Genomic DNA, 16,820 nt, shown 5'->3' with positions numbered 1-16,820 from the left:
TGTGTCCTTCAGCCTCCAGTTACTGTTACTATTGTCAGCTAACAGTCGATGACCCTGAGGCTGGGGAGAGGGGGTGCGTAACCCGCCCAAGGCCACCCAGTTCTAACGGTGGGCTTGGGATCCAAACCAGGTCTGCCTGACTCCAAGGCCCAGGTGTTTCACCATCACACCATTTTGCCTACTGGTCACAAAAAGAAGCTGACTGTGCAAAGGTGTGCCTTGTTTATTTTGTTTTCATATGAATCTGATAAATGGTAGGGCAGGGAGACGTGTGTGTGTGTGTGTGTGTGTGTGTGTGTGTGTGTGTGTGTCTCCCTTGGGTGCTGAAGGTGGGGCACCTCATCTCCTTTCATATCCATTGTTGCCACTTGGAAGCACCATGTCGATCGACTCTCTGTTACAACTTATTTTATCTGAATTAAATGATCAAGAAATATCATATATCCATACATATTTTAAAAGGATGCCATTTAAAATAAGTTGACAGTCCACATTTATTCCACAGCTGAGAACGTTACTTGAGCAGCTGTAAGCCAGGGAACCAAAACTGGACCACTGTCTGGGTCATTAGGACTCCATTAAAGACAATAAAGAATTTCAACCAGCAGGAGAAAAAGGGTACAGCCACGTAACTTTGGAATTGGAATAATTTCTTTCTAATAAGAATAAGCCTCGGGCTTCCCTGGTGGCGCAGTGGTTGAGAATCTGCCTGCCAATGCAGGGGACACGGGTTCGAGCCCTGGTCTGGGAAGATCCCACATGCCGCGGAGCAACTGGGCCCGTGAGCCACAGTTATTGAGCCTGCACGTCTGGAGCCTGTGCTCCGCAACAAGAGAGGCCACGATAGTGAGAAGCCCGCGTACCGCGATGAAGAGCGGCCCCCGCTTGCCACAAGTAGAGAAAGCCTTCGCATAGAAACGAAGACCCAACACAGCCATAAATAAATAAATGAAGCAAACTGTCAACAAGTAAAAACAAATAAAACACTATTAAAAAAAAAGAATAAGCCTCTTGATTTAATAGAAGTTGTATTCTAAGCAGGGGCAGACGTTTAGTTTGTAGAAAGAGAATTGTAATTTAGGGGAGTGGAAGCTCCGGGCCCCTTCTACTCATAGTATTATCTGAGTCAGGACCAGAGAACAAGATAATTGCTTGCCTTCCAAGTCTCAATCTCTCTTTCCTCTAACTACAGCTCGAGACTAGGGCAGGGCAGGCCTTGGAAAGGTACAGGGTTTGTCAAAGGAGAAATAAGAAGGGGCATTGCTTCTCTGTGTTGGAGGCCGGGGCTGCCACTTTCCAGAATGGGAATTCCAGAATGACTGAAGGTTTGCTGACTGAGGACCTAGTGTGTTCCCCTACCATGGACCAGCACATATATTTTGAAGATCGTAGAAGTATAGTGGGTTTCTAAGCTCAGCCAAGAAAACATTTTTGTAGTTAGGCAAGATGATGTCATGACAGCACCAACATAATCACAGATACAAAAACCAGGAGAGAAAAGTTTCATGCTTCCTAAACAGAAAACAAGCTCAGTTAGAAAGAAAATAGAAGCTTCCATAATTCTCATTTCCAAGTTAGCAACAAGAGCACTTCTATTAGAGGAATCCCTTCAAAAAGAATTTAGCAAATGTGGCCACTAACACCTGGATCTTTTCTCATGGAACTCAGTGGAAATCACCCTCTTGAGTCTTACAAGGTGCGCATTTGGAATTTTTAAATGTCACAGGTGTTTATAAAGGTACTTCCCTTCCCAATGTATACCTGAGATGGGACAGTTCAGAGGTCATGAGCCGGGGCATTTCCCTTCTCCCTATCATTGGAGAGGTCTCTGGGCTCTACTGATGGCTGAGAGGCTCCTTTACTGAGGAGGGGGCTCACAGAGCTAATGAGATGATGCATGGAAGGTTCTATAAGGCCACTGGTATGAAAAATAATGGATGAGGGTTGTAATTAATAAAGCAATTATTAAAGCAGTTATGTTTTCCAGTACAACTACAGCCTGCACCATCTGATCCAAACTATAACTTAAACTAAAATAACAAATGAATGTGGATAGTTCAGTAAGGTGAAATACAGAACTGATTAAATGTCTCCCCTCCCCAAATCAGGGGCTCTACTAAAATAAAGGAGAATCACCCAAGCCTAAACTTACAGAGTAAGAATTTAAGGAACCTTACATTTTATTTTCTCCTAAATTTGAGTCAGAGTCTGAAAGCACAGCCTGTGCTGATGGAATTGTACTAACTAGGACTTACCCGAAGTAAGTTACAGCTTTTAGCCAGCTTTCTGTGCCAGTAACCTAGAAACTATTTCAAAACCTATTTTTGTTTCTTAGGGGCTGAAATTTCAGTGCAACAGTCCGGCCAACTCCGACCCAGAGTCTTCAAAATTAGAAATTAATCCCCAAAGAAAGGGAATATTAATTTTTATTGTCACAAAGAATAACCTTCTCATAGCCCAATTACAGGAAGAAACAACTATCTCTGCAATGCCGCACTTCTAAATACTTGCAATTTATAGCATGAAGATGCAAGAGAATTAGGCTAGCAATTATCCTTGAACCTCCAAAAAAAGGAATTTGGCTTATGGACACACACAAAACGTAAGCATTCTGTAGTGCTAACACTGCATACCATATAATTTTAAAAGCCCATCAAGGGGTACTGTAAAAAAAGAGAAAAAGAAAACAACTAAAATTTGCTGAAATATATTATTCATAAAATAATATATGTATACATTAATTTGTAATGATTCCAGCAAATAAAAAAATTATCCATTTATTATTATTTTTTTAAATCTCAGGAATAGATTTACTATTGCACATTTCAAGTTGGAATTATCCTTGGTCAGAGCTTATTATTAAGTTGATCCTCAGACTAACTGGACATGAAAAAAGTAACCCGGAAGTAAAACAAAACAAAACCTTTGGGAAAAGAAAGGGGGGAGAAGAGTCTAGTGAATACCCCTAAAATGAGTGATTCCTAAGCAGATACAGTGATAGCATTATCCTGGTGTGGGTTATTTTCCTATCTTCACACATTTCTTCCTTTAGAGATGCTTCCAAAGATGTGGGAAAGGACACACAGGAACAACTTACTGAACAGCTCAATTAACACCCACAAGACATCCCTGACACACTAGGGAACCAGGCAGTGAATGGCCTTGTTAAACACCATCAGGCAGGGCATGTTATAACTCGAGGGCTTGAGTTTACAAATGGTCCTGTAACCATCAATCTCCTAACTTGAATGAAAAGCATGTAGCAGACAGCAGTATTGAAGAAATAGTTGTTCTACTAAGAAGTACCGTGGGGAATTCCCTGGTGGTCCAGAGGTTGAGACGCTGCGCTTTCACTGCCAAAGGCCCAGGTTCAATCCCTGGTCTGGGAACTAGGATCTCGCAAGCGATGTGGTGTGGCCAAAACAAAAAAACAACAACAAAAGAAGTACTGTGACTTACCAGGGACACAGTGGTACTCTGGAACTTTCTACTTAGCTTCCTCACAGCATTTCCACGGTGTAAGGTACTTTATAGAGAAGTCCATTATTTGCTGCAGGTTTTTTTTTTTTTTTTTTTTGAGAACTGAAAAGATTTCTCACTTAAAATGTTTATCAAGAGAAGATGATAGTTTATGGTGATTCTCCTGTTCATAAAAAAAAAGGAGACTTGGGTGACAGGAAAATACATCCTTGGCTTATGACAGCAACAGCTTACTGAACAGGTCAGTGTTCTGGTTAATTATTAAAATACACAGAACACAATGCAAGGTTTATCTTTATGTATCTAACGCCAGATACTCACATTTTAAAATAACATTTAGAATAGCATGTGGGGGTTGGAGGGATGGAGACCATGCGAGTAAGGGGCAGTGTAGTTGAGGTAAGAGTAATAGAGTGGATTCACCTAACATTTCTGCCCCTTTCTTACTTGAGGGACCACAGTCATTGAGTTCTTCTTGGTCCTCTACCGTCTCCAGGTGATTTCTAATGGCCCCCTATCTCTAAAATTCTATGATTATAGTACTTGTTAATGTTGATTTTTCAGGCTTCACTCAAATGATTCACCAAAATGCTAGAACAGAACTAGGACATTTGATTTCCAAAGTTTACACTAATACCTGCTTATTCAGCTGAACTCAAATCCTTTTTGGAACAAGGAGAGACATATAAATGAGGTAAACTAACAATTGCAGCCATGCCAAAAACCAAAATTGCATTTTGAATAGGAGGCCACAAACTATTTTTTCCAACTGCAAAAGGTCAATGCATTTTCTGTCATTAGTTTCCAGAAACTGACAGGTAGTTTTGTGGTAGTTCTTTCAGTCCAAACTCATAACTGTCTAATTAACTATCCATCCCCCCATCATGATCCGAAAATGATTTAAGGGGGCTTAAATAATACAGAATAGCATAAATTCAGAGTGAACATTTAGAATAGGAAAATAAAACTAAAGATGAAGATATAAAATAAACCAGGAATGAGGTTCTAATAAATCACCATAATGACCAGGATTACAATTGCTTCTGGTGGAACCCAAATCTGGCATTAAGCTTTTCAGCAACTGATGTGAAAGAGAGATTCTACCTGATCAACTACATAATTCATAGAGAACATAAGATGGAAGTAAAGCTCAGCAGAAATGCAGTTATCTGTGGTTGTAAAAAGCAATCGGGGTCTTCATACTGAAGAGCTGTGCCAACAGCATGCTCAGTAACTTTCCTTAGAATAGATGCAGTGGTTCACACACTGGGCTAGTCCTCGAGACAATTCGTACTTCAAGATAGTGGCACCACAACTAAGCAGACGGAGGCATCACAGCGCAACAGTTAGAAGAGACTCCAGTGCTATCCTGTCAGACTTCAAACCCCAGCTCTGCCACTTAATAGCTGTGTGACCTGGGGCGTTTTTCCAACCTGCCTCAGGGTGACCTCATTTGCCCTGTGAGGTGGGGATACAACAGCAATTTGCTGAGGATTAAGTGAGTTAATAAGCACTGGTACAATGTTACCACTTGATAACAAAGAGCTCAGTAAAAGCAAATGCGGTGGAAACTGCCTTAATACAGTCCCGCAGCTAGCACTACCCCGACCCCACGAGCCCGAGGCAGATCTGAGAACAGTGCTGTCCAAAAGAAGTTTCTGCAGAAATGCTGTCCAATACAACAGCCTCTTGTGGCTACTGAACACTAGAAATGTGGCTAGTTTTGTTAAATGTAAAATGGAGTTGGGTTTCAGGCTCACATAACTGTGCTAAAGAAGAACTGAATTTCTAATTGAATTTAAGTTAATTTGAGTAGCCACAGTGATGAGTGGCTACCACACCAGACAGCACAGAAACAGAAAATCTCCATCACTGCAGAAAATTTGGACAGTGCTGACCTAAAAGAGCTTCCAAGGGATACTCTCTTAATACTGTTATCAGCTAAGTTTTTGAGGAGTATTAGGCAACAAGAACTCCAGATTGTATTATTCCTTGACATCTAACTGGAGCGTGACCAAACCTCTGTTGCCTAATGAGCACAGACCCCTATGCCTTACGTGGAGCTGTCCATTTGTGATGTAAAATGAACAGAATGAACACATGAGCGGCTGAGCAGAGTGCCAGCCTATCTGTACTTTGAGGGAAGCCAAGGAGGTACCCATAGCAAGGCCAAGATCCTCCCTAGAAAACTGTTTTGAATCGACTTCAGAGCTCAAAGGAATGGGCCTGATCCCAAAGTCCTACTTCATCTAGCACAGCTGGGACTGTTTCAGCTTGAACAATTTTAAAAGGTTTAACCAGATGCTGGCTTCTTTTCTTCTCCCCAGTGTTCTATTAACTTTGAGAAATGCTACTTCCTGGTGTACCCTCCAAGATAAACTACTAGGAAAAGGTATACCAAGATGACTAAAAGAAGCTCTAGTATACATCCCAGATAAAAGTGAGTAACAACTGCTGAAATAAAATGATTTAATATAAATCATGTAATATAAAGGAAAATTAAAGGGAAAGTAATTGATAACAAAGTGTGCATTTCAATATGTGAAGACCCAGGCACAGCTACACTAGAAGAAACAGTGACGTCATCAGTAGCCACACAGAGAATTATATGGGGGACTCAATTATCATCAGTAACACCGCCTTCAATAACAAGATTTCTTGGAAGAGGTATAATTCCTGGTCAAGCTTTGAACAAAACAGAGTAGAATCTCCCCGCAATTATCTTGTGGTTGTATTCTTAGAAAATTCAGGGTATATTAAAACCGTATGAAAAAATACTTTCAAATGTAAAATGGAGTTAGGGTTTAGGCTCGGATAACAAACTTAAAAAAAAAAACCAAACTATCCATATGGATGACCAGCAGAACATTCAAGAATCATGTGGGATGTGGAATGATTCTTTGTTGTGCTAAACTGCCCCATGTTCTGTAAGACATAAAACATCTACGGGCCCTGCCCACTTACTGCCAGAAGCACCTCCCATCATTTCTAAAACAATTGGTCCAAGCCAATCACATTAATCCTACCAACCCCACCCTCCCCGATGACTGATCCATCAAGCTAGGCCTAGTAAATCAGTGCACGGCATTGGCTGGTTTGAGAATAGGGTACACGATGTAATGTTGGCCAATGAAACCAAGAGGAAGTCGGCTGGGGACTCAGCAGGAAAGCTTCCTGGGAGAACACCAGAGGAAAGATGGTTTCTTTCTTCTTCTCTACATGGTCACAAATGCATGTCAGGCCTCAAAATTCTGGACTCATCTCAGATCCAGCTGGAGGATGGAACCAACAAACGGGAGGACAGTGCGAAAAGCAGAGGGTAACTGAGCTAGATTTGGATTATGTCACCCTTGGGGTCTACTCTACCTCTGGGCTTCCAGTTACATAAGTCAATACATTTCCTATGGTTTAAGCCACTTTGAATTTGGATTTTGGCTTCTTGCAGCTGAAAGCACTTTGATACATTCATAAACAATTTCACAAGTCAAAGACTGAGGTTTGGTTAAAATAAAACAACAACAACAACAAAAGGTGACTATTGTTTCTGGACTTCTAATACCATGTGGTAAAATAGAGAGCAACTATGCTTTTTTTAAAAAACCTGTGGTAAATGTGAGGCAGGCTATACTAGTGGAAAGCCTGCATGCTCTTACATAAAGAAGCCAGGGGTACAAGACTCTAGCCCTTCCATCCAGTGGCAGGCATACTGCGGAAGAAGAATGGTCAGCACATTCACACATGCAGCCTGTTGGAGGAAACGTGTGAAAAGCACGTTTAAATCTGAAAAGAAAAAATACAGTTATTGTAAAAAAAAAAAAGTCTTTGTGTTCAAAGAGTTCTACAGGGTGCACTGTGAATAGGAAAGGAAACACAGACGAAGTCCCTGCTCTCATGAAACTTATCATCAAAAAGACCAAAAAAAAAAAATTCAGTTGAGGACTTGCCTGGTGGCGCAGTGGTTAAGAATCCGCCTGCCAATGCAGGGGCCATGGGTTCGAGCCCTGGTCCAGGAAGATCCCACATGCCGCAGAACAACGAAGCCCGTGCGCCACAACTACAGAGCCTGCGCTCTAGAGCCCGTGAGCCACAACTACGGAAGCCCGCGTGTCTATTGCCCGTGCTCTGCAACGAGAAGCCACCACAACGAGAAGCCCATGCACCGCAACGAAGAGCAGCCCCCGCTCACCACAACTAGAGAAAGCCTGCGTGCAGCAACGAAGACCCAACGCAGCCAAAAAAAAAAAAAAAAAAAAATCCCACCAGGCTTTAAAAAAAGAAAAATTCAGTTGACCCTTGAACAAGGGTTTTAAATGCATGGGTCCACTTATACCCGGATTTTTTTTGTTAAATACGTAGTACAGGGACTTCCCTGGTCGTCCAGTGGTAAAGAATCTGCCTTACAATGCAGGGGATGTGGGTTTGATCCCTGGTCGGGGAATTAAGATCCCACATGCCGCAGGGCAACTAAGCCCATGCGTCACAACTACTGAGCCTGTGCCTCAACTAGAGTACACATGCTGCAGCCAATGCGTCACAACTACTGAGCCTGTGCCTCAACTAGAGCACACATGCTGCAAACTACAGAGCCCACGCGCCCTGGAGCCTGTACGCCACAGCTAGAGAAGAGGAACCCGTGCAGCACAACAAAGGGCCTGCGCGCCACAATGAAAGATCCTGCACGCCTCAACAAAGATCCCGAGTGCCGCAATTAAGACCCAGCCGCAGCCAAAAATAAATAAATAAATAATAAATAAATATTAAAAAAAGATACGTAGTGCAGTACTGCAAGATCATCAACTGTTGGCTGAATCTGCAGACGCAGAACCATAGATACCAAGGGCCCCCTGTCAAGTTACTCGCTGATTTTCAGCTGTGCGGTGGTCAGTGCCCCTACTTGCTAGTAACCCCTGCAGTGTTCAAGGGTCAACTGTACCTGTTTACTGAGTACGGTAAGTGATGAGGAATGAGAGGGAGAGAAGTGGGCAGTCAGATACGTTTAACTATGTTAGGTTTTCTGAACATGCCAGGGATTGAGCTTCAATATGAAGGGTTAGTAATCCTGGGAGGATGTGGAAAAATGGTGCATTATAGGAGAAGGAAAAGATAAGTATTTAGAAACAGGAGTGAAAATTTTAGTAACAGGTGTTGCTGAGATGGCAGTAGGCAAGATTCTAGATGGTTCCACTGCCAGACTCATGACAGACAGCAGGGCACGAGGAAAAAGCAAACTTATAATTGGGGATAGAGCCTGAATGCGGAATCCCTATTCCACTATGTCCTAGCTGTCTGATATTGGACAAGTTACTTAAACCTCCTAGTATCAGTTTCCTCATCTTATAAAATGGGGAAAATACAGCAGGGGTGGGGTGAACACAAGGATGAAATGAGATGAGGCACGTGAACTGACCTATAAAATTGGGAGGTGCTTAATCATGGTAGTTATTATCACGCTTAAATCCAAAAGCAATTCACCCAAATTAGTGTCAGAACATTTATAAGGCTAACATACGTGAAACGTGATATACCTATTACATCAGGTTTGAAAAAAAAACTTTGTTTTTATGAACAGCCAATTGGAACCCATTTAAAAAAATCCTAAATTAAAAGAAAAACAATGATACCTAAGCAAACAGATTGTGATTAAGAGATTATAAATACGTTTATTGGTAGTATTACTGAATACTGAATGCAGAGAATAGAATACAAAGAAATCAGCACTTAAAAGGAAACATAAATCTTTAAAAAATGCAATATATTTACATACATGTTAACCAATTTTGCACATCTGTTTAGAGTTACAAACAAAAGCAAAGCTAATTCCAAAGCTTTTAATCTGAATATACTTTGATTTTGAGTTCTAGTGTTCTCCATTCTAACATCCACGGTTTGCTGAATTTACACCAAGTATGATTAATTTTGTTTGTATCTAACCTAAAAGCAAGATGCTATGAGCTGATCCTGAGGCAGCCAGGTAAATCAGGAATTTTAGAACAGCTCTTTAAGACACGATAAAGTCACATGAAAGAAAAATGCCTCAATCCTAGATATATAAATGCAAAAGAGAAAATATTAAGAAGCAAAAAGAATCACAGAAATACCAATTCTGCTTTAAATTATAATTTCTAATTCTAGCAACAATTCAATTAGCGGTAGCTTAGATGACTTATGTTCTAAAAAATAAAACCGTTAGTTCTTTCACTATAATCTTCTGACTACACCCAATGAATTAATTCTCAAGTCTTCATATCCTTTTTTTAATAACCCAAGAATATGACTTAAACATAGCAGAATCATTAACAAAAGAGGCCTTCAAACAACTGCTAAAAGCTGCAATACAGTTTGGGGGCCATATTTCAATTTACATAATATTAGCATTCAGAAAGAGTTTATAACACCTAGTACAATAGAGTTCAACACTGTTAATTCAGAAATACACCATCCATTCTTGCCATCAGAGAACAACTGACATGTATGGGATTGTCACCACAATTCTAACGGGGCCTCTAAACAGGATTGCACATAAAATGAAAAAATTATGAACTATGATACAATTGTGACAACACAGCTAGCTTATAGAACTGAATTTTTCACCATAATAATACTACTACAGAATTACAGTGACGTTTAAACATCAGAATTATTTTCCCCTGCTAACTACTGAGTAGAGAAAGTTTTCTGACTGCATTTTTGATGAATAGAATATCTCTGAAATAAACACTAGGGGAAATTGACAAATGAACAAAATGAACTTCTCAAGTTCATTCGTCACAGATATCAACAACAAGCAAAGCAGCTTAGAAAAAAATCAAAATTATCCTAAAAACAAATAAATATAAGATCAAATCAGTCATTTTTGAGGAAACTACAGCTCATTTTCAAAAGTTCTGTTTGGTATGTGACTAGACTTGAAAATATTAAAACAAACCAAGCATTCCAAAAATACTGATTTCCTCTACACAGGATTTGAAAAAAGCACTTCAAGTTTTAAGCTGAATGCTTCATTCTCCCCTAGCCCCCGCCCCCGATATTCCCCAGAGAGAGTAAATAAAAAGAGAAAAGCAACTCTTGCAAAAATAAACAAAAACAAAACTACCAACGAAAACTAATCATATAAGACAAACTTCAAACACTTCACTTTAGTTGTTCTTATGTTAGGGTAAGATTTCTGTAGCAAGGATTTCCTAGTCTCATCCTCTATCTCTCATTCTTTAGTCACTTCCATGTTTTTATCAAACAAGGCTACGCAGAGCCTTTCCTAAGAAGTCAGGCTGAGGTGGAGGTAGCTTTAGGACAGTATACTTGACTACAGTATGTAGTTAGTTCTTCTACAAGGATTACGATGTGTAAAACTGCAAAAAGAAAAAATGTAGAGCCCTCACTGCCTTGCACCAAGAGAAAACTTTGAGAAACTGAGAACAAACAACGGAAGCCAGGACACCGGCATCTGCCTCCTCTCCCATGGGCTCTTCTAATGCACCAGTTCAGGCTGGTTTTCCACAAAGGGTAGCACCCCACTCACATAGTAGGCGATGCCAAGAGACAGCAGAGCAATGACAAAGATCAAGAGCAACACCCTCCAGAAGCCCAGATCCTCTACAAACTCCTGCCACGTGGTTCGGAAGCTGGACAGGACCCCCTCACCTTGCTGCAGGTTGGGATTGAGGAGGGAATGGCTTTCCATGGCACTGTGAGAGAAGCAAAGGGAAAAGAAAGGGCATGAAACAACACATTTCAAAAACATAAAACCATAGGAACTGCATCGTTTAGAAAAGACCAACCTTAAAATACAATATTTACAAGAAGAAAACTGACATATATATATATATTCTCACCCATCTGTGTACTGATTTATATACGTGCAGGTATCTGGACAATCTAACTTTAACTATAAACTGCTAAACAGTAATGATTATGTTTCTTGGTTTAGTATCTAGAAGAGTCAGTTAAAAATCCTTTTCTAATAAAAACGTCCCAAGCAGAAGTCTTGAAGTAGGTCAAATGAGCTGTTTCCACCAGGTACTAAAGCAAAACACATTTTGGTTATTTGAAATTTAGAATTCAACACGATGATTCAAAATTTAAGAACTCATGTTAATGGAAATAAGCAAAGACGGGCAAGTCTAAAAAACTGTTCTATAAAGTATGTGAATCTTAAAGTGAAAAGGGAATTTTTATTAATTTAGTTCAATAATCTGACCAATGAAGGAATTCCTTCTTTAAACTGTAATACTCTAGTAATGGATGCTTACTCTTCAGTCTATTGTACACTTGGACAGGGCTAACCATTAGGAATTCCTCTTAATAGGTTCCTCCTACTGGTTTTAGTTCCATCTTGTACAATAACATAATATAGGTTTATTTCTCTTCTATATAAAGGCTGAGTCTAGTTGAAAATAAGGTAGCACAAATACCATAAAAACACTGATTCAGGTTTTTGTAACTATATAAGCAAGAAATATGACCACTACAAATAGAGTATATCTGACATTGGTATTTGGAAGGCTGCACAGTGATGAATTTGAAGCTCTAAGGGATTAGCACCCACAATTACGTCACAACATGCAGGACCAACAACAGGGTATCATTTAGATTAAAGCCACAATGACCATAATCACAGGTATCAACTATCTACCGCTGTTATTATCCTTCCTAAACTCCTTGTCTTCATATTCTTCCAACCATCTTGGGGCAGAACAATGGAAACAGCACAAAACAATGTCTTAAGAGCCTGGTTCATCATGCAAAATTGACAGTTTTTTTTTTTGGTAACTACAACTTTATTTTACTTCTTGACACTGTTAAACAAAGGCACTTCAGCGTTTACTGGCATTTAGAGTCTTCTCTAATCATGGGCAGGTGATTTCTTAATGGGCCAATCTGTTTGACATCCAAACTTTTTTTTATATTTATCTTCTGAATAGGAGAAGACATTTTCAATGGGAATCTACAACAACACAAAAATTTAAAGAAAACTCAAGCAAGTTCAAAAATAAGATTAGAACTTTAAGAAGTTCAGGAGAGGTTAATTTTGACTTACATGAAATTTATTGACTACGTCTGAGTCAACATGCTCTCATACTTAAAAGTGTTAGATATACAGGTATCCCCCATTTTTTGCAAGTTTGCTTTATGCCTCCTCACTTTTAAGAAACATCTACAATACTACCAGTATTTGCTAACTGAAAGTAATCCCAAGAGGATTTTTGCTTTTATACGAAAAAAGGCGAAAAGCAAAAAGTGTTTAATGTTTATTTTGCAGGAAGAGTGGCACCACCAAGCTCCTTCCCCAGGAACTACACTCAGCATCTCAGCATCCAGCTGCAATATCTTTGAACTGTGTCTGTGAGCATCTGTGCTTCATCTCGATTTATTTTGTGCATCCATTAGTAAGATGAGTCCTAAGGCAATTGCTTTATGCCATCTCGGCTTAAGGAAAGGTTTCCTAGGAACACTCTACTTCTGGATAGTGGCGGGTGGGGTAGGGACCTGTAAAATGAGAATTCAGTTGCACGTTCTCTAGGAGCCCATGAAGTTTTGCCAATCAGAACTGTCTATAGCAACCTGATCCAATGAAATGTTTTCTACTGTCTAGGAAATACCTGATTCTAGCATGATGGTCTGTGTGTGCGTGTGTAATCGTTTTTGTACATGTGTCACCTACACTGTCTCTGTCATCCCATACCTACAGAGTAAAAAGGAACTAAATTAAACTTAGGATATAAGGGGGTGTGGGGAAATGTTTTTCATCAACTTGACTGATAGGCCCTTAAGAAGTTATGCTATGTTTCAGGGAATCATAAGGGGACTGGAAAATACTAAACACATTCAAAATCTTGCTTTATCTCCTGTTCTAGAAAAGGCTAATCATTACACAGCTATGCCACAATGCCATGTACTACCCAATCCCTTTAAACTTTTCCCCACTTTATTTTTTAAAAAATATTTATTTATTTGGTTGCACAGGGTCTTAGTTGTGGCAGGCGGGCTCCTTAGTTGTGGCTCGCAGGCTCCTTAGTTGCAGCTCACCAGCTCCATAGTTGCAGCACGTGGGCTCCTTAGTTGTGACATGCAAACTCTTAGTTGCAGCATGCATGTGGGATCTGGTTCCTTAACCAGGGATCAAACCCAGGCCCCCTGCACTGGAAGCATGGAGTCATATCCACTGTGCCAGCAGGGAAGTCCCTCCCTCACTTTTTTTAAATTGATGTAATTCATGTACTATAAAATTCATCTTTTTAAAGTATGTGATTCAGGGGCTTCCCTGATGGTGCAGTGGTTAAGAATCTACCTGCTAATGCAGGGGACACAGTTTCCATCCCTGGTCCGGTAAGATCCCATATGCCGCGGAGCAACTAAGCCCATGCGCCACAACTACTGAGCCTGTGCTCTAGAGCCCGCAAGCCACAACTTCTGAGCCCACACGTCACAACTACTAAAGCCAGTGCGCCCTAGAGCCCACGTGCCCTAGAGCCCACGCGCCACAATTACTGAGCCCGTGTGCTGCAACTACTGAAGCCCACTTGCTCTAGGGCCCACGTGCCACAATTACTGAGCCCGCATGCTGCAACTACTGAAGCCCGTGTGCCTCAAGCCCATGCTCCACAACAAGAGAAGCCACCATGATGAGAAGCCCACGCGCCACAATGAAGAGTAGCCCCTGCTCGCTGCAACTAGAGAAAGCCTGCACACAGCAACAAGTAAAATTTTAAAAATTAAAGTACATGATTCAGTGGTTTTTAGTAAATTCGCAAAGTTGTAGAACCATCTCCACTATCTAATTTTAGAACATTTGGTCGCCTCTATAATAAACTCTGTACCTTCAGCAGCCACTTCCCACTGCCCCTTCCCCTGCTCCTGGCAACCACTACTTTCTATCTGCTGATTATGGACACTTCATATAAATGGAATCATATGATATTTGGCCTTTTGTGCCTGGCTTCTCTCATGTAGCATGTTTTCAAAGCTCATCCACGTTGTAGCACATATCAGTATTACATTCCTTTTTATGGTGGAATAATGTTTCACTAGATGGATAGATGACAGTTTGTTTATCCACTCATCATCGATGGACTTTTGGGTGGTTTCCACCTTTTGGTTATTATAAATAATGCTTCTATGAAATTCATGTACAAGTTTTTGTGTGACATGTGTTTTCAATTTTCTTGGGTGTATACCTAAAAGTAGAGTTGTTGGGTCGTATGGTAATTCTGTGTAACTTTTTGAGGAGCTGCCAGACTGTCTTCCACAGCAGCTATGCTATTTTACATTCCCACCAGCAATGTATGACGGCTCGAATTTTTTCACATCATTGCCAGTACTTGTTGTTGTCCATCTTTTTGATTGTAGCCATCCTATTGGGTATAAAGTGGTATTTCACTGTGGTTTTGATCTGCATTTTCCCTAATAACCAATGATGCTGCTTTAAGCTTTTTAATTTAAGCTTCAACCACACCTTCCTACCATGACACTGAAGGGCAGGAGTAAGATAGGACAACTAGGTAGTACAAGTATTACTAATTCAATTTTCAAAGAACAGGCTTTACATAATGCCGTAAATAATGCAAATTCTCATGCTGAAGTGCAATGGCAGGTACGTGAAAGAAGTAGGAATAAATACTTCATATTGCATTGCTCAAATGACTAATCACTTCTTAGTTAATAAATAATCACAACTGAGGCAAAATAAAGTATATTTCTACTAAAGAGATGCCAAGAAATTGGCTATTAACAAAATATACCAAGCAACGTCCTGAATATATACCAAGAAAATGCACATTCTCGGACATTTTTCACAGTAAAGAAGCTTAAAGTAGTTTTGAAAATAAATTTTAAGTTATTTTGCAAGAACATGATCTTTAATAAAAAACAGATAACTCAATGTTATTGAATTGCTTATAGCATCTTGACTGCCAATCCAGAGCACACAGGTGAAAGAAGGGCTTGCAATGCACCTCTGGCTTCTTATTTTATGTACCTGCCAGTCTTCAGTGATAACTCATAAGGAGCATGCACTGTTCTAGAAGTAAAACTGTTTAATTTCTTTGGACAATAATAAGTATTTGTAACAAACAAAATAATCCTAAACTTGAGAGTAGAATTAATGGTCCCCAAGGAGTACACCAGGCAGTCCACGAAGAGGGAGGAAAGGAGTCACGGGCACAGAAGAATCAAATTAAGGGTGAACTATGAAAAACAGAGGATTTCATCTGGAACTCACAGAAACAATGATCCCAACAGTCTAAGTGGACCATATGCTCCTAATTCCAAGTCTTGGTCAATCTGCTACTGGGTCAATAGCTACTGAGGGCCCTAGTCCACTGAAAATTGTGGGAGGAGACTATAAAGCTCATCATCCTTCCTCCCCTGTAATACCTGGAAAGCTTAAACTCCATGGCGGTCAACCAAACTACATGCTAGTACAACTAAGTCTGGCCTAGAGACTTTACCTGTTGAGCCCGTGATGCCAGAGAAAAGATGCCTGGTCACCTTTCCAGAGCTCCCTGAACTATGTTCTAAACTGCTTCTAGATGAGAAATGATGAGATATTTGAGACCCTGTCAGTCACTACATCTTAGCTTCAATTACTTACAGGAGCCCAAATTTCATTTGTTCCGTCTCATGTAAAAGTCACTTTCACATCACTGAACTGTGTATGTGTTAAGTCTTGTCTTACTCTCCTCCTGTTTTACTTTTCCTCAGCACTTTAATTCCCTACCTTTGAAAGGTAGCTTTTTGGTCTTTTCTAATACTGTCCAAGTTCTTGTCCTGACTTATCTTTCTCCTCCTTTTTCAAAATTCCATTCTTTTTGTGATCTGTACTTAAATTCTCAGACTCCTGTTTCCCTCCCTCTTATTCAGCTCTTTTCACTTGTACTACCAATACAGCAGGCTGCCCTTGCCCAGTGGCTAACAGAACATTCTGTGCATGTGGGCACACAGTACTTTCCGTTAATAGCTTTTCAATTGTAATCTGGAGCCATAAGGACTAATATAAGTTCAAAGAAAGTATCAAAGCCCTTTACTTGAAAGTATCAAAGTACCTTTCACTCTCAGCTGTCTGCATAGTCTCCAGTTTTGAGTGAGTTCCTCTGTTAAATCCTTTTACCTCCTGCTCTTCCAAAGATTCCAGCAATCGGATGACATCTTTATTCACTCCCCTGCGCTTTGCCAGAACCAGGGGTGTAGCACCTTGATGATTGCTAAAAATTTCATAAAAATAAAGAGGTTATATTATACTGTTAGTAGCCATTTGTGTAGATCTCAGTGAGGAAGGCATGGGTCCCATTAACTCGAAATTAAAACCCAGAGCAGAACCAGCGGTTGAGGTGGAACCTGAATTT

The 16,820-nt window shown here is 40.2% G+C and overlaps 1 protein-coding gene across 14 annotated transcripts in view; it reads right to left on the bottom strand.

The window, feature by feature from the left end:
- The window catches only part of ANKRD46 (ankyrin repeat domain 46), a 157,833-nt gene that overhangs the window by 111,478 nt on the left and 29,535 nt on the right, over positions 1-16,820 (bottom strand). For 6 of the 14 annotated variants that reach the window (XR_013824580.1, XR_013824581.1, XR_013824582.1 and 3 more), the window contains exons 4-6: positions 16,521-16,679; positions 11,122-11,165; positions 3,460-3,643 (exon numbers count right to left, since the gene is read on the bottom strand). Coding sequence is in view for 8 of the 14 variants with exons in the window: in XM_079901732.1 (XP_079757858.1) it covers positions 10,949-11,165; positions 16,521-16,679 (376 nt within the window). In the remaining 6 variants the exon portion in view is untranslated. The other 8 variants (XM_079901732.1, XM_079901733.1, XM_079901730.1 and 5 more) reach the window with 4 other exon arrangements.

This window comes from Stenella coeruleoalba (assembly GCF_951394435.1).
Source record: "Stenella coeruleoalba genome assembly, chromosome: 17".
NCBI lineage: Eukaryota > Metazoa > Chordata > Mammalia > Artiodactyla > Delphinidae > Stenella > Stenella coeruleoalba.
The sequence above is the reverse complement of the archived record's forward strand: the minus strand, read 5'-3'. Positions and strand labels throughout refer to the sequence as shown.